Genomic DNA, 22,544 nt, shown 5'->3' with positions numbered 1-22,544 from the left:
TAACCACCCCCCCACAAAACCCCTCACAACCCCCGAAAATCCTAAGAAACCTGAGACTAACAAGGATAGCATCTTATAAACAAAATCTTTACATCTTACCTGTAATGCCATTGCCATGAAAAAGGCATTTTTTTATGAGCAACTGGTTGATATTCAGACTTATGAAGCATGCAGGGGGTTTTATTGCATGGTAGGAATAAGCAACAGAAAGAATTTTTCTAGTTGGTAAGAAAAGGAATGGTCTCTTCCAGAATATAATAGTCCTTCAGTCGTATAAAAAATTTCACATTCTATAACTTGTCTGTTTCTAAATATAATGCTGTTAATTTCTCTGTGTGTCATTCTTCCTTGTAGTTTCATCATGTGGCAGACTTCTCAATGAAGGATGAAATTATGTTAGATGTTGACTTTCCAGAGCTGAAATTTTCTTGAATCACAATATCCTACGTAGACATAGTGACATTTATGAATTAATTTCCTCCTTACAAGAGTTTGACCTGAATTTTTGCACTCCTCAGTGCTCCCAGTAAGAGTGAAAGCATGAGGCATATGTAAGAGAGAGAAAGGTGTCTGTGGAGTGAGCCTTACCTTGAAATATGTCTGCAAAGGGAAAAAAAAAAACCTACAAACCCAAAAACTATTTACAAACATATTCATTTAAAATGTAAGTAGAAACATTTCTGTAGCTCAGAATTTGGAGCTTTATTTGAGGAACTGAGTGATACTGAGCAGTGCACAACTGATTTTTCCTGCTGGCTAATAATTCATTTACAAAGGGAAAGGTCCTATGTTATGGTTTTCACCAGCAAAGCAATAAAATTAGATGTAATGATCACTGTGAGAAAACCAGGGCAAATGAGCATTTTATTTACTAGGAGCAATCATTCTTTGTGTAAGCTTGAGTATTGTAATGCAAACTCATTGGGTTACCAGCTGTCTAACAACAAGAGTAAATGGAAGCAGGGATTTGCACAAAAGAAAAGCAAATTTGAGGACAAACACAGTTTACCTCAGCTAAAGTCATGCTCTGAATCACCTTCTGGAGGAGATTGTCCCTGTTAACTAGTGGGTCCCTGGGAGGGATAACCTGGCCAGATAACATCTGCCATCCTGAGGAGGACATGAGGGGTTGAAGCCACCAAGTTTTTCTAGTGCAGATCACTATTTCATATTCATATGATGTTGAATTGGGAAACAAAAAATAATCAACTTTACAATCAAAAATTATAGCTGAAGACAGTGCAAAGATAAAATATTATCTATTTATATCAATTTATATCAATCATTAAGTAAATTAATTATTTTAAGTATCCACTGTCATTAACATTTTATTAAGCCTCTACTTGTTTCTTTCATGTATTTTGTTATTTTCCCTTATTATTTATAATCATCAATATTATTTACAATTACATGTACTAATTCATTATACATCTTGCAGAACATGGCAGCCACATTATACTGAAGTACACTGATGATCAACCAGAATCTTACTCTGAAACTGCAAAAAACCCTGAATTAATAGATTAAGCAAACATATCTGAAATAAAACTGTAAGGAGCCATGGTGTAGTTAAATTGGATGAAGCTCAAAACAAAGCTAGCAGAAAGACTGTTATTATTATTTTTAAATTCCAGTGCAAGGTTGCATTTTTTAAGGCAGTTGAGATATAAGCTGGGTTTGATCAATAACACAGAATTATTGAAAAACGTCTTATTGTAGAGAAATATGAATAAAAGTAAGATTGGACAGGACAGATGTACAAAATGTGAAAGCTGGGATGAAGTCAGCCTACTCTTAGTCCCACCCTAGCACACAGGAGCTCTCCATATGAGTGGCTTTATACAGACAGGTGTGCTTCATATGCTTTCTCTTACATTTCAGCTCTCTGTGAAATTCTGGGGAATGTGGTATCTCTCATTAAAAAATGAAAACCTGGAAAAAGTTCTTGTATATTACACTTACCAAGGAAATTAAAAATAGTGAACACAAGGCTGGGGACCCCTGAGAAGAGATGATGCAGTAGAAAAAAGTCCAGGTGAGCACTAATTGCATTGCCTAATTAGGAATCCCCAGTGTGATCCAGGCTATATGGTTAAATCTTTGCCTTCCCTAGTGATGGGGATGGAATTCTAAAGTGTGTGTACATTAAAACTGGCTTTGGGTTTCTCTCTTCAAAAGAAAGGGAGAGGTTGGTGTGTCCAAGGGTGAAAATCCCCCACCTCAGGATTGTTTTGCCTGGGATGCTACAAGAAAACACACAGGAAAGTGCAGCCTTTCCAATAGATCACCTCCTCCAGGCTCATAAAGGTTCAGATCCAAGGTACCTCTTCTCACAGGTACCTGCTCTCACCTGGTGAAACTCTTCCTTAGAAACTGTCACCGTTCCACTGTTCCTTTAGATCTGGGGTAAATAGCACAAGGCCTTTGCCCAATGTCAACCTCACCAGAATCTTCAAGTCACTGCCTTTTTCCTTCATGATCAGCCCTGGGTGTCCTTTCTCCCCCAGTACCAATGCCAGAGGCATTAGCAATGCAAGATGGTGGAAGGCAAGATTACTCACCTGCTTCTGCTGTGATTCAAGTGTCTTTGTCAGTGCTGATTCATGTTTGTGGGATGCAGATTTTCTCAAGAGCTTTAGGATATTACATTCTGCTTATAAAAGGAGATATTGCCTCAGGCTCTGTCCACACTTACATTTTTTAGTGTCCAGTGCTAAAATAGTTGAAATGAATTTTTCATCTATCCTGAAAATTTCCTTCGATTTCAGGGAAAGGTCAGTGATGTGTTTTTCTCATTTGTAACTAGCCAGCACATGAAACCCCTTCTAAGGGTCTGGCACCTCTCAGCAAGACAGTGTCTTTGTGAAGACTCATTAGGAAGTGAGAGCAGTACTGAGCTCCTCCACAGCCATTTACTCCTTAGCTGAAGTGTAAATACACGGACTGAGCTTCTTTCAGGTGCTCATGGTACTTAAGGAGACTGAAAGAAACAGGTCTTGGAATGTCCTCATCAAGCATACAGAGACCCAAGAGACAGGAAAATGAATGCAGTACCTCCAAATAGCTCTCAGGTACAAGCTTTCCTCATTCAAAAGGAATAAAGCTTTCTGTTTCTATCTGGAAAGTGCAGAGAGATGGAAAATGGGGAAATGCCAAAGCCATGTATCTTGTCTTACAGCATGGCCAGCAGACCTAAGGTAGCTCCACCTACCTGGAGGAGTTTCTGTTTCCTGTCTCATTAAAATTTTGGGAAATTCTACTTCTAAAATTTCTATGATTTTCCATTTTTTATTCCTCTCATTAATTTTGGCTGAAGTTTTTGGGCAACACATAAATAATAAAACTTCGTGTCATTATAATGAGGGCCTCATCTGGTTGCAAGTCTTAAGCATTCATATAATAAAAAAAATGAACAATCACCTAGATTGCAGGACAATTAGGTTTCTTCAGCTACAGAAGAGCATGCTCTGAAAGAACTAAACTTGTCTAAACAGAAGTGCCTTATTATCTAATTTTAGAAGTCTCATCAGAACAGAGACCAAAAATCCCAAACCAACCACAACCACAACAAGCCTAAACAAAACAAGAACATCTGTAACACACTTTGCTCTGAAACATCTTTCAGTTTCATTTCACTGGCAAAGACTGTATCAAGAAACACCCAGTTTATAGAGGACTGTATATGTACCACTAAACAACCTTGCGAAGAAATTTAAAGTGATATTTAGTTTCTAAGTCTTTGAAGTGATTGAACTGACTTGGATATATTTTGTATTTTGTAGGGAAAAAAATAGAAAAGAGACCTTAATACTTGTATTTTGGTAAATTAAATTATCTATCATCCAGCATACACTCTATCTACTACCTAATTGATATTCAAACAGTTATTGAACAGCTAGCATGTGTTTTTAAAAGATTAGGTCCATTCAATAAAATATTCTGGAAGGAGTCTTATGTTTCAGTTAATTCTAACTTTTACTAATCTTCTAAAATCAGTTCAAATCTGAGACATAATCTACATATGACAGTGATTTATTTGAAGAAGTCAGCACACCCTCCCTCACATGCTACCAAAAGCAATGGAAACACACTATAAGGACTACAGAGGTTTTCAGGTGACTGGCATTGTTACACCTAGTTTCTGTGTTTCACCAAAGTTCAACTGGAAACCTCATCTATCATCTTCCTCCTTCCCATGACTAGCATTCTCCATGCTTTTCGTTAATTTTTAGGAAGAGACCATAGTACAAATGCCTCAAAAATGTAGAGGATACTTGGTAATAATAATTTTCTACTATTGATTCAAAGTTTAATAATTTTGTTTTGCAATGCTTTTTTCTTCCCGCTGTGAATAGCTATAGTTTGTTTACCTGTTAGAAAGGCAATTCCAAGAGTTCAAGGCACAGAAGTCTCCCACAGAGCATCACTGACTGAGGCAGGCAGATTTGAAATCAGATGCTGAGCAGTGTGGGAAGCAAAGAGGTTTCTTCTTAGTTTCTGCAGTCTCTCATGGCAGACCCAATCTCAGTGCATGCAAGCTTGATTAATTTTGACTGCCTCCATTCAGCTGCAGTCAAGTTTTTCCTCTCCTAATTTTTTTTGTGCTACTTTGCAGACAAGATTGCCCAAATCTGGCCTGAGCTGTCTACTGCCATGGAAACAGAACAGCATTCTCAAGAGATAAACACAGCATCTCCTCTGCCTGTGCTTAGGTCTTGCTTGCCAAAGTTAGAGGTGCTGCTACAGATTTCTGCTATGACCCATAAACTGGAACCATTACCCTACCAGAGAGGGGAGAGCCAGATAGGAACCACCAGATCCACTGCAGGCAGCATCATCAGCATTTCCTCCTCATAGACAAGGTGCCAGTGAGCCTTAAACAGCTGTGCAAGGTCATGCTGAGGTGGGAAGTCTTGCCAGAAACAGCCTAACTAACTATGAGTTAGTGGCCCTTCTTAGTAGTAGGAAAATGATACAAGGTTGTAAAACTGCAGGTTTCTCTATGTCTTTGAACAAGTCAGGTTATATAGTTAGTCACAGAGTAAAACCACATTGGTCACACTGACTGTTGCGCTTAGCTGTCGGAGGACGTGCCATGTCCATGCTGATCCTGTAAACATTTCAGCAACATTCGATACCCTTGAGATCTTTTCCCAATTTGTTTTGAACTGCAGTGCTCTAGAAGAAGTATGCTTTCCTTAAAATAAAAAAAAAAAGAGCTGGTTTGGACCAAGGTGGAGTAGGTGCAGGCTGAGGGGCTGCTGTTGCAGCAAATACTCCTTGGGACAGGAGGTACAACACAACCAACAAAACACCAGCCACAGCCACCTGCCTGTCCTGGGTGTAAGTGGAGATGTGGAGATGTGGAGAGATGTGCCTGGACTGAAGGAATGGGGCCATCAGGGCATAAACAGTCTTATCTGAGGCCCTGCACACCTCATGCAGCAGGCACCCAGAACAGAGACAGGTGTTAGGTCCTGGGCTGATCTGATCTGTCCAACCATAGAAACAGGGAAATGGGGATCTACCTCTAAATCTGTGTCAGATAGAAAGAATAAATACCCACTTCACTTTTGCTGGTCACTATAGCTGTGGTGATTTCCCTAAACTTTTACATATTCAGAAAGAGAATAATACATGCCTTAAAGTTCTGGAAGGCTCTGCTTTTTCTTTGGAATAAGCAGACAGCATAAAGAGTGTGACAACAGAGGTACCCTAAAGCAGCTGCCTAAAGCAGCACACTCCTGCCAGGGACTAACTGAGACTCTGCCACAACTCTCATGACACCTTTTCTTGAGAATGGGTTGCTGTAAAACCTCCATTTCCCTCCAGCTTAAAAGCACACAGGCTAAAATGTCCTGAAAGTTTAATATCCCTTTTTAAGAAGACATTTTCACTTCAAGATCCCAGCTCATATGCAGCAGCATGGGTACAAACTTCCTACCGGCTTCTGGTGGGAATTCAAGGTGCCTGTTTTGTAACTTTCACCCTTATACTTAGCTTGCAATTTGGCCTTTAAGAGGACTGGCAGAGAGACAGAAGTCAATCAGCTGTAGTTGGGAACACCATTTAAATGTGCAAGACAGCTGCTTGCAAGGTGTGCACAGGGAAGCCCCTTGCTGTCATTGTGTTCCACTCAGGTCCTCATCTGCTTTTTCTCAAGATCAAGGTTCACAACAGCACATAAACAAAGCCAGCAAAATCTCCCCTCTTAGATTTTTTTACAAATGTCACTGCCAAAATGGAAGAAGTATTCTCATATCATGTAATAATTGTTTTTTTATAAAACTTTATGCAGCCAGGAAATATCACATGGGAGATTCAAAGGTCCTCTCTAAAAAATAATGGCTTCTAAATATCTGCTTGAAAATTGCCTAAACAAAGAAAATCCTTGTAATGTTTTTAACCTCTACCTATCTAGGGACCTATCTTAGTGTTCCTGCTGGACTATGCAGAGTTGAAGATTTGCTCTGACTCTTCAATAATCTTTTCACACTATAAATTGCTGCCATAGGTACTTGTTAAACAAGATGCAATTCAAGATGCTTGCTATTACCTTAAAAGTGGGCTGTTTGTATCATTTACATAGCATCCCCTTCTCCCATCCTCATGTCTTCCAGGTCTCATATTTTTTTCCAACTCATATTTTACATTTTCTGAGGCAAGGATTATATCCCAATGTAGTAGTGTGCATTGTGTTTTGCTCAGGCCATGACACATCTTTTAGGCTCTTTAAAGCTACAAAGCACATTAATGAAACAGTCACCGATGTCCCAGCTCAAAGAGATTCGGCAGCAAAAGGGGAGGCAGAGTAGAAAAAAAAATGCAAAAAGATGCTCTGAGAGCAGAGCTGCTGACTTAAATATATCTTTAAATTTCTCCCACTACTGGGACTAAAAGCTTTGTACTCCTCCTCCATAAAAGGAAGCTCTAATTTAAAATCTAGCAGTATCATAATTAATGTGAATATTATGCTAATCCTGGGGGAGGGGAAAAGGACCACTGCTTATCAGGTTCATTTACATGTTTTAATAACTCCTTGGCTTAGGCTTTTAATACTAATTTTGAAAATTTCTTGGGGAAGTTCCATGTGCCAGCTCCCACCCTACAGCCACCCAGCCCTTCCCATAGGCAAAATGCATTCAAGATGGGCAAGAAGTCCTCTGGTTCATCATCTCTTCTAAAGGGAAAAGCATGTCCACATCCTGTTTTGGTGACAGGAAAATTAGCTTCCTGCTACAGAGTGGACATAAGGCATTTCCAGAAGCACAGATGTGACACCAGCCTCCATTTACATTTTATTAGATCCACTAAACTGACACCTACCATGCCAATTCTTGTTTGATGCTTCTGAACACTTTTTATCAAGACAGATATTAGAAACCAGCAATTAAAACTCAGTCTAAACTGATGTTGTCCTCATTCTGGGTTGATTTTTAAAAAAACATCTTTTTCCACCTTTAAATTGCTCATAGATATGTTAAGAATTCACAGCCTACATTCATGCTGCTATCAAATAGTCTCTACAGCCCAAGAGTACAATTCAATCTAACAAATTATCAAAAAGACTGAAGTAGACTCTTTGAAGTAGAAATGCAAAGGAACAGTTTGTAGTCCATGTTATTTGGAACTAATACAGCTGTAGTTTTAAGTACTCCTTTTATTTTAGTGAGAGAAAAATGCAATTAAGCCAAAAAGAAGGCTAAAATGTTAGTAATCTTGACATAATCCTGACTAGTGTCTAAAGCAACCTTGTGAACTGCTCCTTCAGGGTGAAAGGCAGTTCACAGTTTTATGTATTATTTATGGTAGTAACTTCACAGGGGAGGAGGAGGAGGAAGGCACTGCAGACATGAATACAGTAGCAAGTTGACAAGGGGGCTGAAGAAAAATCTCACCTGGAAACACCTCCACTGTGTTCACTGAATAAAACCTTTCACTTCACCAAGTTAGAGGCAGCCTAACTTAAGTAAAAGAAGAAAAGAAAGGAGCAGGAAATAGACATCCTACATCTTAAACATGGTTGTAGAGAGGCAAGCTTTGGCTTGTCTTACCTGCATTTTTGTGCATCAGACTGCAACGGGGATTACTACACATCTCAAAGTCTAATAAAGATATTTTCAGCTGAAACAAAGTATTTTCCATAGATTCCATTTCCATATGGTATCAAAAATAAGCAATGGTAAAACCTATTCTAATAAATACCTGCACACATAATTATATAACATTTATTAAATGCATAAGAGACTATTTACATACAGCACCTGACAAAAGCTGCTGTGAAACACCTTACATTTTGGTTTGGCTTCCTTTTACCCTTAGCCCTGCTCTTAAAAAAGTAAGGATTTAAAAAAAAATAAAATTGTTCAGTTCTTCTTTATTTTCCATGTTTATGCTGTGGATTTCACTAACAGGTATCCTATGAAGCTAAACTGGGAAGGAGAAATAATACTTCTAGCCAGGTAATGCTGATGTAAACCTGTTACGAGCCTGAAAAGAAGCATAAGCACAAAGCTCCCACAAAACTGAGACACTCACACCAGATTTTCCAGCAAGAACATCTCCCCATATCTCAAAGCATGGTAGAATTTCACTTCAACTGACATGATGCAAGAAAAATCAGTTCTGGAGAAGAAAATTTGTGAGTTAAAATCACAATGTCAGCAAGACTTAATAAAATCAGGTTGTGAAAGGAAAGAGAGAGGGAGGGAAGACATCTGACATAAAAGTAAGCTCTATAATGCAAGTACCTCACTGGCAAGACCTTGACCAGAGCACCGCACCTCGCGTAGAACGTTGAATTCAACACAAGGAAAGTGCCCATTGGCACTCATGGGAGAAAATGAGAATGGTCTTCAATCTGTTAATGCAATTTTCCTAAACAGCCATATTTAGCAGACTTCAGATCAAAGGGGATGTAATAATAGTTTTCAAAGCTGTTACATAAGGGAAGGATGGGCTAGCAGTGACTGTAATCAGCTTAAACCATAGCAAGAAATATTCAGGTCAATCAGCAGGCAACTTGTACCAGCAACAGAACAGATTACCTGGGAATGTGGTGGAGTCTCCATCACAAGTGAGAAAGCAGCACAAGTGGGGTTTTTTTCAGATAATACAGAATAATGGAGTAGACAGCCTTGTAAAATCTCTTCCAGGCAGATCTCTTCTGACTTAATGTGAAGGAAGAGCATTTACATGGACCAATACTACAGGGTAGGCTTTGCTTTATGACTGGTGTTCCAGAAGGAAGAGGAAAGTCAAAAGATATGAATGAACAAAAAATATTAAAGACTTGGAATGCCATTGCAGCTACCATTTGCTTTTATCTGCCCTGTCTCCTATCCTTTTCCCCAGAGACTTTTCTTCCTGGATGTTAGTTCATATTTTGAATTATTTCTGAACATATTTTAGCATTATGGGTGTTACTGAAGAAGCTCATTTCCAAGAAGGATGCTCCCAAAAGAAAAGTTTGGAGGCATACCAAGATAAAACTGGAAAGAGAACTTTGGAATCACATCGTGTCAAACAAGGGGAAAAGTATCAAAAAATAAACATGAAGAATATGGAAAGTTAATTATCTGGCACTGACAACTGATTCCCTTCTAACTGCACTGGTTTTAATAAATAAATAACTGAATTTTTAGAGTGCCTGTTTCCTGTGGTTACTTTGATCTATGCAACAATAATATCTAGAACAGATACCTCTCAAAAGCATATTAAGCCCATAAAAAGCAGAATATCTTGGTTTAAACTGTGTTGCTACATCAGGCACTTGCAAAATGATTGTTCTAAGGGAAAAATAAAAGCACTGGTTTAACTTTTTTTGCTATTTCCTTTGGTCATGAAACATTGAGAACAGAGAAGAATTCAAGAACGTGTAGAGGATGAAAACAACTGCAGTATTCACAACTGAAGCCTTTAGTTAATCACTGCATCTGCAAGGCAAATGCTATTGTCAAAAGAAATTACTTCAGGGGAATAATTTTACCACTGTGAGTGCAGGATTTAATTCATGCCAAGACAAATCATAGGATCCCAGAATTAGACACAGGAGTGATTAAGTGTTCACTTACTCAACACAAGTTGTAAGAAAAAAGGAATACTGCTTTAAGATACATCTCCAAAGCTTTTATTTTATTTTATTTTTTATTTTAGCTTTCACTGATATTAACCTGTGCTTTACTATAGCAGAATGGGGTTTCCCCATGTGAAGTATACAGCAGCGTAAAGCAGTTATCATTCAAGGCATGTTTGTCCCAAAGCATGTTTGTCCCCTCATCTGGGCCACCATTAGGGTTAGAGCTAGGGTTTAGAGAGTTACAAAGCATACAGCTCCAGGGTTACCTGGGCTGGAAAAGGCATGCCAAGGGGAGCACAGCTTAGCATCAGCATTGCTCCTTTCACACCTTTCCAATTTGGGCCTCCCACTTTCCTGGGGTCCTCAGGCTCAGCCCCAAGCTGTCACTATGATTAGGGTTGACTATGGTTGACTGCACTGGAACAGACTGCCAGAGAGGCTATGGAGTCCTCCTCAATGGAGAGATTCATATAAGACATGGCATAAAACAGAAATATGTGGAAAAGTAAAGGCTGAAGTGTTCAAGGCCAGGCTGGATCGGGCTTTGAGCAACCTGGTCTGGTGGAAAGTGTCCCTGGCAAGGTGTGAGAGACTGAAATGTTATGGCTGATGGCTTCAACATTGTTGTGAAGCACTTTTTGCCCATTCTGGCAAAACTGTATAAAGAAGCTCTGACTACTGAACTTTGGAGTGTGAGTTAAGCAACCTTAGGGAAATTGGGATAAGATAAAGGTGACACTATTATCTCAGGTCTAGGCAGAAGTGAAGAAGGCTGAGGGAGAAGAATGTAACCCCAAAGACAGGCAGGCAGCTTTGCCTCTGCCCCCACCAGGGCAGCCCTTCTCACCAGTGCTTGTGCCTGCTGACCTCAGCTGTCCCAGAGGAGAACCTCTCAGGTCTTTGTCCACTGGGAAGGAGTCCAGCAAAGAGATCCTTTGAGATGACTCAAAAGGGCAGTATGAAAGCCATGTTGAGTGTCTAGAGGGAGAATTCTCATTAATTAAATACCTAGACAGCACACCTTCTTAAAAACCATTTTTCCTTCATTTTTCAGAATTTCTCAGGTTCCTTTTTTCTCCTAAAACTGGGAGTGGAAATTACAGTAAAAGGTCAGAAGACAGGAGTTAAAAAAGCATACACAAGCCAGGAAAAGCTGTTAAAATATTAAACATCTTTCATGAGAATGGAGCAAAAAATCAAACCACAAAGAAATTACTATTACTTCTCTTGGAGCTGCTTCTCTGGGGAGACTGGACACACTAAGTTCTGACATTGTCAGCAAATGCTGATACTGAAATTTCTGTGCACATATCCAATTAATTCCACCCAATATGTAACATATGAGAGAGGAGGAAAAAAATACCCAGAAAATACTACAAATTCCAGATAAACAAAATAGATGCTCTAATAAAAATTAAGAAACCTGTGATAAGCACCTATTTTTTTTTTTTTTTTTTGCTCAAAGGTATTTTTTATCAACTTTAGGCCTCAAGTTCCTCACAGTCAAAAAGGGACACCACAAAAGTGCAGGAGTCACAAAATAAAAATATTTCATAGGGTCATGATGCAAATAATGTCTTAGCAAATTTCTTTCCTAAGTACCTTCCAATCTGGTTAATATTATGAAATGTCCCCTGTGGAACAAATAGCCTAAATAGACCTCTTGCATCAGTGGAGACATCTGATGGTTACAACAGAGTAGTTCTGACTCAACTTGTCAAAGACAAGATGGTTAACAACATGAAAAGCAAGTACTGAAGATCTCAGTCTCTGAATTGCTAAGTATAAAGAAGAAGGATAAACTATTAGAGTAATATCAAGGAAAAAAAAAAGCATGTAATTTTTCTACCTTCCTTTTTTCTGACACAGAAACTTACCTGTTTTCTTCAACATATCAGAAATCAGTTCTAGGCTTTTTTACTATGCAGAGATAGCATGCTTAAAACCAAACCAAACCAAAAATAAAACCACAAAAACAAACGAAAACAAACAAACAAAAACCAAAAACACAAAAAACACTCTCACACAATAAAAAAAAGCATAAACAAAAAAATCCCAACCAACAAACCAAATAACCAATGCACATAAAAACAAAACCCAAACTCCAAAAGTAAGCAGCACGTCCCTACAAACACACAGTGGTAGATATGTTTTTAATCTTTTTGTTGTTCTGGCCACAAAGATGCACACAATTTGATCACCTGGCATTAATCTATGGAAAAGAAATGAGTTTTTGAGTGTGAATCAGTAAAAATGCCTCCTCTCAGCAACAAAGCCAAACATGGTGAGGATGCTGTATTTCCATTAGCAGACAAAGTGAAGCTACTGCAGGTTTGCTCTTTGTGTGCCTGTGCTTCGATTTTTCAAAGTGCTCTTAAACATTCCAGCTTACAGTGTCAGTGCATATTCACTTAATGAAGTAGTTACAGACCTTAAGAATAAGGAGTTAAATGACTTCACTAATTTCTGCTTGTCTTCTGGGAGCCTGCACATCTAATAGGACACAATACATTCACACCATAATGCACTTCTGATGTTTTCAACTACAGCAAATTGCTATAACTTTTTAGCAGAAGTGTAAATCATGGTGGCATGAAGACAACTAGTTCATTAAGCAGTGAATTTCAGTGAAGAATCTTCTTTGAGAACTCCACTTTAAGTAAGAACACAATCTAATTTGTAAAACATGGGCAATTCTTAAAAAGATAGCAAATGTAGAAAGCTTTATTTGAAATGCATTTAAAGGCAGTAAACCCAGTAGTTTTTAAACCCAGTAAACCCAGGTTTTAAAGCTACAAAGCATTGATTAAATGAAAGAATTCGGTTCATTAAATGTTCACAGGTACATAAGAGCAAGTCAGAACACAATTATTCAGGCCATTGAGACAACTCTTAATAAAAAATCAGATAGCACAGACCTTGGTTTGAATAGTTACTGTGTTTTTCTACTCAATGTAAGCATGGTGGGCAAACCTTGGGAAGAATTTGGTTTGAATTCTTTGCCACCATCTGAAGTTTAGACAATGAGAAACTGTGGGCAGAATAAGATTGACTTTTGTGAATGCCATTAAAAATTTTTCATAGACATCATGTCTGATGAGGCAACAACTGATCACAGAATCAGTAAGGTTGGAAAAGACTGTAAAAGATCTCAGAGTCCAACTTTTGACTAAACACCATGTGCTAAGTCATTTCTTGGACACTTACAGGGATGGTTACTCCATCCTCTCTGGGGAGCCTGTTCAAATGCTTGATCACCCTTTCAGTGGAATTTTTTTTCCTGATGTCTAATCTTAACCTCCTCTCACTGCAGCTTGAGGCCATTTCTTCTTGTGCTGTTGCTGGTTACCCAGTAGAAGAGGCCAACCCCCACCTCCTTTCAGGTGTGTGTAGAGAGCAGTAAGGTCTCTCCTGAACCTCCTTTTCTGCAGGCTAAACAACCCCAGCTCCCTCAGCTGCCCCTCATATGACTTATTCTTTAGACCCTTCACCAGCACTGTTGCTCATCTCTGGACACGCTCCAGCACCTCAATGTCCTTCTTGTAGTGAGGGGCCCAGAATTGGTGAGGTGTGGCCTCACTGGCACCTGGTACAGGGGAACAGTCACTGCTCTGCTCCTGCTGGCCACACTATTGCTGACACAGGCCAGGATGCCACTGACCTTCTTGGCCACCTGGGCACACACTGGTTCATGTTTGGTTGCTGCCAACCAGCACCCCCAGGCCCTTTTCCAGCAGGCCACTTTCCAGCCACTCTGTCCCCAGCCTGTAGTGCTGTATGGAGTTGTTGTGACCCAAATGTAGGGCCTGGCATTCAGCCTTGTGGCCCAAGTGTAGGACCCCACACAACTGGCCTCAGCCCATTGATCCAGCCCAGATCCTTCTGCAGAGCCTTCCTCCCCTCCAGCAGATCAATACCCCCACACAGTCTGCAAACTTACTCAGGGGGCACTTGATTCTCTCATACAGATCATCAATAAAAGTATTAAACAGGACTATCCCCAGTACTGAGCCCAGGGAAAACCACCAGTGACTGTTCACCAGCTGGATGTGGCTCCATTCACCACCACCCTCCTGGACCCATCCATCCAGCTAGTTTTTTACCCAGCAAACAGTGCAGCTGTCTAAGCCATGAGCAGCCAGCCTCTCCAGGAGAATGCTGTGGGAAATGGCATCAAAGACTTTACTGAAGTCCAGGTAGACAACTCCCAAAGCCTTTCCCTCATTTACTAGGCAGGTCACTTGATCATGAAAGGAGATCAAGCTGGTCAAGCAGGACCTGTGTAAATGACCTTGTAGTTAATAGAAATTACATAGCTAACAGGTTTCACTTAATTACCACAGTACTGCTTTCATTTTCAGGAAAATTTTGACCTTTAGAATTTATCTTAGATTATCCTTAGGGACCTGTCTTCAGATTAAAAAAAACAATGCAGGACTATAAAAGCTATGTTCTTATAACAGCACCTCATTTCCATGATAACAACAAAATAAATTTGCAGTAGATATGACTTACACAGCTTCTTCTGACAAGCAGGCCCACTTAGTATACATCTATTTGTCTTGAATCTTTCCATTCCATAGGAAAATGTGGAACAATTTTCCTAAAAGCTTTGCAATAAAATTAAACATTGCATAAAGAAATATGTCAGTACCTCATTTCACAATCACTTTCATTCATTAAATTGAGCTACAGTTTTATCTGTTGGTACAATTCTCCTACGTGAAAAAGTCTAAATAGAACATGATTCTTTAAAAAACTAACAAAAATGTGACTTGGCATTTTTTCAGAAATTTGAATGGACTCATTAAAGAGCAGATCCCTCTACAACCAGCTAAAGTTTTCCTTCTCAGAATTACCTGCCCTTCTCAGAATCACTAGTTCCAAGGATAATAATTAACAAAACCTTTCCAGCAAGAGAAATTCCAGCAAGAATGGGGAACAAGAAAATCGTAATGAGTCAGAATTTTTGCTCAGAATATGCATTGACAAAATCTGCTTTTCCCTGTAAAAAAAATATGTACAGACTTTTGCAGCCCCAAAAGAACCCACCCAAGATCCCTCATTTGAGGATTTAGAATAGAACCTCCAATACTTGTTACATTTGAGGCCATGGTCAACCAATCCAGACATAAAAACACACAAGTTATTAGAACAAGGAAGTACTATATCTGGACTATGCTAGCCAGCCACAGGGGACCAAAGTCCTCATTCCAGCACTGCCCTTTAATTCCTATGAAACACAAATTCTGTCTCAGAGGAAGATTGCTTTACCAACAGACTATAAATTCAAAACCAGGCAGACAAGCTTAGAGGAAAGTTATATATTTTAATTGCATAGGCTTAATTGCTGAAATGCAGTTCAACATATAGTTAATTTCAGTGACAGGTGTATGAAAATCAAAGTCTCTCTCTCTCTCATTAACTGTGTATTTTTATTTCTTAACACAAAGAATTTTACAGAATTAGCAAGATGTATTACATTGAAAAGCGTACCTGTCAGAACATTTGAAATAGCAAAGAATATTTTAATTTATAATTTAATTTTTGTGGTTGCCAAGGTGGTTGTTTTGGGCCTTTTTAAAATACTTTTCTGTTTTATACTTTCAGAATAGATAGGGAATGCTATATATCAGTTTGACAAAATATATAATTGCTGTTTTAGTTAAAAAATCTCAGCAATATAAAGACAACAGATATTTAAATATAATTTTTTAAACCATTTAGCAAAATACAGGAAAGAAAAATATGCATTACAAAATACAGGTGTGATTACTAAAAGCTTTGAGATCCGATGCTCAGCTTCAGATGCCTGATCAAAATGACAAAGCAAGATCAGTCAAGAGGGTGCACAGGTCAAGGGGCTAAATGCTGTGAACATCTCTGCACTTTCAGTACAGCAGACATTCTCAAAACTGGAAAAGGATGACCTGCTCTCTTTCAAGCTAAGTACCAGCATAAGCATAAGAAAAAAAAGAATGTTTAAAGAAAATTTCTGAAGGAAAGCTAACATTCATATTTATGCAGTCAAATGTGAAGATTTTCACAATGCATCATAAAACAAAATTTTCTCTTGCACATACCCCTTCAGGCATTTTAGTATTCTAATTCCCTCTTATTTTAAAATAGGAAACTTTATTTTAATATTTTAAAAAATGACTTTTTGTATGGGAAACAGCCTTAATAATTTCCAATGAAAAGACATGAACAGCATTTTTATTAGAAGAATGGCTAGCATAACTCAACAGACACTCCATGAAATTTGCCATGTATTATTCTGAAAGCATCTGAAGTTTTCTGCCCCTGATTTCAGTTTAAGACATTAATTATAAAGTAATGCCCATCAAGATTAAATCCTCTCTTACTTAGTCACTCCTTGTTTAGAAAGTGTCCCTTCTTCTTTTTTGTCATCTTCCACTCTAAATTCCCCATGAATTCCTTAAGATATTAACAAAATCATCATCACCCACAATTCCAAAACTTAATCCTTCATAGTAATCTTCAAACTCAGAATAGGACACTTCACTGGGGTTGCTGCAGGACTCTCCTAATGCTTCTAGAAATGATGATTTAATTTCCTTTTCTGCAGTTTTGCCTGTGAAAGTATATTTTTCTATTAAATACATTTTAAAGAAGAGTGCATATGTAGTATTTAATATACTTCAGGCAAGAAACTTTCAAATTTTAGCTTGCAGATATTTTTTTCATTAATAAATTCAATATTCTGATTTCAGAATTAAGTCATTGGTTCACTTATTACCACCTGTGGAAATTACCTTACTTTAATAGCATGATAGAATTAAGTATCCACAGAAAACACAGGGTCAGCCAGTCACAATGAATTATGAGAGCTTGAAAATGTTTTTCTTCAAATGACTGCAAAAGCTGCATAATGCATTTGTAAACTAAAATTCTGAAGTTATCTTGTAAGAAATTGTATGTTTACTGTAATAAAACTTCAGAGTTCTGGGAAAACTTTAAGATGGAAATTGGCATTTGAAACATGTTCTGCAATTGACATCTGTGTCTTAGCAATTTTATAAAGATAGTACTCAAGATTATTTCATTGAGGAAAAAAGTACAAAAAATATGGCATTACAGCATTGGAAAAAAAAATCATATATTGTATCCCTATACCCCCTGTGACTTCATGTATTATCATTAAAATCACTGGCAATATAAAAAAGCCCCTCTCTTCTACAGGTAAAAAAGAAAGGGTCATGACATTATGGAGACTTTCACAGTGACTAGTTTGGTACATGGAGGTATTGTTTTCTAAAACAGACATACAAGTATTTAAATTTCTATTTTTTCAATATCAGACTTTAAACATTTTTGAGAATCCTGGAAAAAATAATGAAGAATCCAGCATTTCCTCTCTACAGGATGACAAACCTGTCCCAGAAATAAATTCAGTTCCTTCTGAATAAATTATTCAAGTGCTGAGTACATTCCATGTCAGTTAGAATCCTTGCACATTTTGATGGAAAACAGTAATGTGAAAATGAGAGTATCCTACTAATTGAAAGATATTAATATCATATTTGCCACTGATAACTTACAGATGAAAGCTGTAAAATAACTGCTTACAGAGGTAGGGAAAAGAAGTACTCTGCATACAGACAGTATTAGCAGCTTGATAAAGGGCAAGTATTAAAATTGTGTATATGAACTCATTACTACTTACAGTTATGTTTGGAGAGACTCAATTCAGATGAAGAAAGTTCCCCTTTAACAGCTCAAGTCTAAGTAAATATGAAAACAGTTTGTATTTCCAACCAGTTTCTGGATCTGCTATCTCTGCTAAGATGATTTCCGTAGTTACAGATTTTTGTTTGTTTGTTCATCCAAATTACCTGCCAATACTAGAGGATGTTTCTTTGCACAGTAACATTTTCTGATATCTACCACAGGCACACTCCCAGTTTTGTTGAAATCTAGTTTCATATAAGCCTATAGGGGAAAAAAGAGTTTCATATTAGCATCTCAGGAAAAAAAAAAAGTGGAAAGATAAAAAGATCAAATACACTTAACTACCTAGCACATACTTTTAGATCTTGTGGAATGGATGATGTCAATTCACCTATCTTATGTGAGGCACCAGATACTAGAAAATCCTTCTAGATTATGCAGTTTCATGATTATTTTACCTCAGCAGTTTTCACATCAAATGTGCGGCCAACACAAAAAAAATTGTGAACACAAAAAAATTGTCTCCTCTCCCTAATTTCTAGCTCATCTTTAGAATCAGAAGTTCAGCTGCTTCCCTTATGCCTCCTCTAATTATTAAGATTCCGCATCATTCTGACAGAAGCCTCCCCACAGCCTCTCCAGCACTGCTAACAGCAGCTTCATTTGCATTTCAGTTTACTCAAATACACATGCTCCATACATAAAGCTAGGAGAGTCAGATCCTCCATGATAGAAAGCATGAAAGTATTTGTCATTTTTCTTGATCTTGATATCCAGTTGCTACTCCTTTGGCTGGTTTGTGATCAGTGTCTGATACTGCAAACAGCTCCACATTACATAATAGACAAATAACATGTGGCATTTCCCATATAACATGTCTCATAAATATGATGACTCTTACTGTTGGTCTCAAAGGAGACAAGTATTGCTGCATCCTATTTCAGGCACTGCAGGAAGAAAGTCTACACATGCATTGCCAAAATTTGTGATTTGTGATTTGCCAGAATAAGGAAACAGGCTTCTGGAAAAGATCATCTTAGGGTGCCAGATACTTTATACATGGGACTGAACTATAAGAACAGCACATATGCATGAAAACTCAAAATAATAAAGGAATTAATTCTAGAATTTAAAATGAACTAATTTAACAATGGAACAGCATGCAGTCCACTAATTTACCTTTCTGTTGATAAACTGATCTGAAACTTCAAGAAGTCAATTTCCATGTATAGAACTTAAGAAAAATAGCAACAATACCCAACAACTAGAATATGATGAGTGACTAGCTCCAAAGTTAGACTGCAAAATATCTACACTTAAAATATCTGCAATAAAACTTACTTTTCTTACAAATTTTTTCCTATATTCATTCATTTCTCCAAATATGGCATGAGTAAATTCTCCACAGTCGATCTTATCACTCTTGCTATCATCAAGAATAAGCCATAAGGATTAAAAGTCCTGCAATTTAAAAATATTTTGCCTAAGTTCTTCATTATATCCTGAAATAGAACAATTGCTATAATTGGAAATTACGGTATTCTCTCAAAACCCCCCAAACTTCTAGATCCATACTCACTCAAAGATCTGTTAAAATAACACATCATCAGTGTTCGGTCACTGATGACCATAATTCACATTGTTGGCAGTTCTGATAGCTGTGAGCTACTTTTACAACATAATATATAAAACAGAGAAAGAACCTAAGTAAAGAACAAAACTATTTTTCTAAAGCCTAAAGAGAAAAAAGCGGTTGCAATCACACTTGTTTCTTCATGTCATGATGTAAAAAAAGATTGCATGTTTTAAAATATATTATTTTTTTATTTTGAAGAACTTCACATAGAACTGAGTGCAGAAATGCCAACATACCTTAAGGGGAAAAAAAACACCAAAAGAAAACATGCACAACCCAGGTATGAAACTATAGATTTAAGCAAGGAAAAGAAGCAATTCCATAAATTAAGAAAGATAATACCCATGTTTAGTTCCAGCCAGACTCACCCCTTCAGGCATTTCCAAATGGAATACTTTTAGAGCTTCTTTCGAGGTTGTCCAAGAGAGCAGACCCTTTCTGTTCTTGTCTATTTGTCAGAAATATTTTCCTAAGCCTGTTATAACCCCAAATCCTCTTTTACTTAGTGTTTCTCTGAATATACCTGAGGATTTAGAGAAATAAAGGACACAACATTTACCTGAAATTGTCCACTTGCTATGGAGACAATATAGAGGTAAAGAACACCACATTCTTTACTTCTATATGATGGTGCTGGTTAGAAAGACATACCCATGCATTCAGGTTCCCTTGTGTTTGATGAAAAAAAGCCAGTCCAAAAGGAAATCATCATTTTTTTAACATTTGAGTGAAAATCATATAAAGTATGTTTAACAAGCAATATCTAACAAACTTTTTTCAAAGAGACCACATAAGAAAAGAAAAAATGGCTATTGCCCTCAATATGTTCAGACTGTAAAACTGCCTACTTCTGTGAGAACTGATCACATGCCATTATTTAACATACAAAGCAACTATGGAACAACTACTTCAGAAGAATACAGAAATTCCATTATGAGACACAGAGTTGCTTCTGTATTCTACAAAGATAGAGAAACTAAAATTGAATGGGTTCTGGTAGATACAAACCTTGAATCTTCCTGAAAACTTCACTTTCATCGACTACTTGCCTGGAGCACTCTTCCTTGAGTTCCAGAGAGGAAGCTCTACAGAAGTCAAAATTAATGTTGATTGGTAAAATTACTTGTAATATGACTATACTCTAAACAGATGTAGTAAAAAATGCCAACATACTCAACTTTAATTCATATACTACCCTTGTAAACACAATATCCAATTGCTTGAGGTTGAGAGGGCACTCACAAAAGTTTTTGCTGACCAGCTGCAGATACGCAGAAATTCTCTTCTAACAATATTAACTGGAATTGCCTCTACTAATTTACTACCCAAGGTTAATTCCTCCCATGCATAAAATCTCCAGAAGTTTAGTTCAATCCTAATCTCATACCACTGGAAGAGTTTGTTAAAGTAACTACATTTAATCACCAACAAGAAAAAACATGTAATACTTTTCAAATCTCTCTTTAGAACACAAATAGCAAAGGTGTAGACCAAAAGTATATCTAGAAATTATGATTAAATTTTGTGGAGTTTTTTCTGCTAAGTTCCCTTCTGAGAAGGGCTTCCCACAAGCCTTCATCAAAAATTACTATAAAGGTTGATAAAAAAATATTTTGGAAGAACCTACTGGAAGAAAAAAAAAAAAAAAACCAAAAAAACAAAGTCCTACAATTATTTTAATCAGAATATTTTAAAAAATGGAAAATCATTACTGTCAACTCTGAGCTGCTTGTTCACCAGTGTTTTTCCATGACAAACTCCTGCTTTCTGAGGCCAAAGACTTATCTCTCTCCCATCTAGTAGGACTTTTCATCTCCACTTTGGGTACCTTCCATTATGAAGTCCCTAAAAGCTTTCCTACATCAGATCACCTAAACTGGAAAGTCAACAAGCACCTGCAGAGGACCAAATATTCCCTCCAGAACATACGTAAACCAAAAGATTCATGGTTTGTGACAGAAGGGCATAGCTGCTCCTGGGAGCCTGCAGTAGACATTTTGGACTGCAGCTGAACAGGATTTTCTGTCAGTAGAGTAATGGAGGTAAGAGGACTCAATTCAAGATTTATGCACCAGAGAATAGAGGGCTCAATAACATCCTCATACAAAAGAAAAAGATAGACTGAAACTTAGTCACTAATGGAAAGAATACAGAGAGAGTATAAAAAAGGAAATAATAATCAATTCTACCACAGGTAGTAAAAAATCCAAAATTACAACCCATTGAGCTGCTCTTCTTTATGGTTCTTCTATTCAGAGATAACATTGGTTCAAGTCCAAATTTCACAGGTATAAGATTAGCCACAAATGATAGAACAAGCTGCTTTACTTGAATGATAGGCTGCTGAGATGTAAAATGTCTTACATAAACTAGCTGAAATTAAACTATATTGTGTTTTATTTCACTGAAACCTAGCCGAGAGGGAACAATTAGCACTAAGCATCATACAACTATACAGTTCTAGAACCAATTTAATTTGAATTTACTGTTCTATGCACTGCTAGCTTACTATGGCTCCTTTGCAAAGCTTTCAGTCTAAAGGGACTTTAAGTGAATATAACCATATCTGAGAACAAGCTTCAGGTGTCTAAACAATTGCAGAAAGAAAATAATAGTCAAGTTCTGCTAACAAACAGACAGAGTAGTCTTTAGATACTGAGCATATTTAATTGAAATTAAAATTATTCTCTTCCTAATCAGGAAGGGATCAAAGTATAAGATATATGAGGAGAGCCTGGGAGAGATGGAACTGTTTAATCTGGAGAATAGAAGTCTTGAGGAGTCTTAGCCTCAAGTACATAAGAGTACCTGACAGAAAGGAGTAAAGAAAACTGAGACAGGTTCTGCTCAGTGGTGCCTGTTGACAAGACAAGAGGCAATGTGCACAAACTAAAACAAAGGAGGTATATGATTTGTATATAAAAACATGTGACCTCAAACAAAGCAAAAGAACAGATTCACATTTCCATTCTTTCTTTAAAATTACTCCTTACCATTCTAGGAAGTTACTGGACTATGCAAAATCTTCTAATATCAATTACTAATTTCTCCTAACAACAGCCTCAGTATGGATTCTGCTTTTAGCAGTATAAACAATAAGGTATTAGGAGCCAATTTTTTTTTTTTTTTGCTTAAGAA

At 37.5% G+C, this 22,544-nt stretch overlaps 1 protein-coding gene across 1 annotated transcript in view; it reads right to left on the bottom strand.

Annotated features, from left to right (window-relative positions):
* Nucleotides 1-12,772: 12,772 nt before the first annotated feature.
* The window catches only part of CAPS2 (calcyphosine 2), a 30,166-nt gene continuing 20,394 nt past the window's right edge, over nucleotides 12,773-22,544 (bottom strand). The window contains 5 exon segments of the mRNA XM_071423398.1: nucleotides 12,773-16,673; nucleotides 17,935-18,031; nucleotides 19,112-19,231; nucleotides 19,775-19,929; nucleotides 20,415-20,491. Coding sequence (XP_071279499.1) covers nucleotides 16,498-16,673; nucleotides 17,935-18,031; nucleotides 19,112-19,231; nucleotides 19,775-19,929; nucleotides 20,415-20,491 — 625 coding nt within the window. The 3' untranslated portion in view covers nucleotides 12,773-16,497.

The sequence above is a fragment of the Agelaius tricolor genome, unplaced genomic scaffold (assembly GCF_023055355.1).
Source record: "Agelaius tricolor isolate 1412-34295 unplaced genomic scaffold, bAgeTri1.0.p SCAF_3, whole genome shotgun sequence".
Taxonomy (NCBI): domain Eukaryota; kingdom Metazoa; phylum Chordata; class Aves; order Passeriformes; family Icteridae; genus Agelaius; species Agelaius tricolor.
This window is presented reverse-complemented; position numbering and strand designations above follow the sequence as displayed.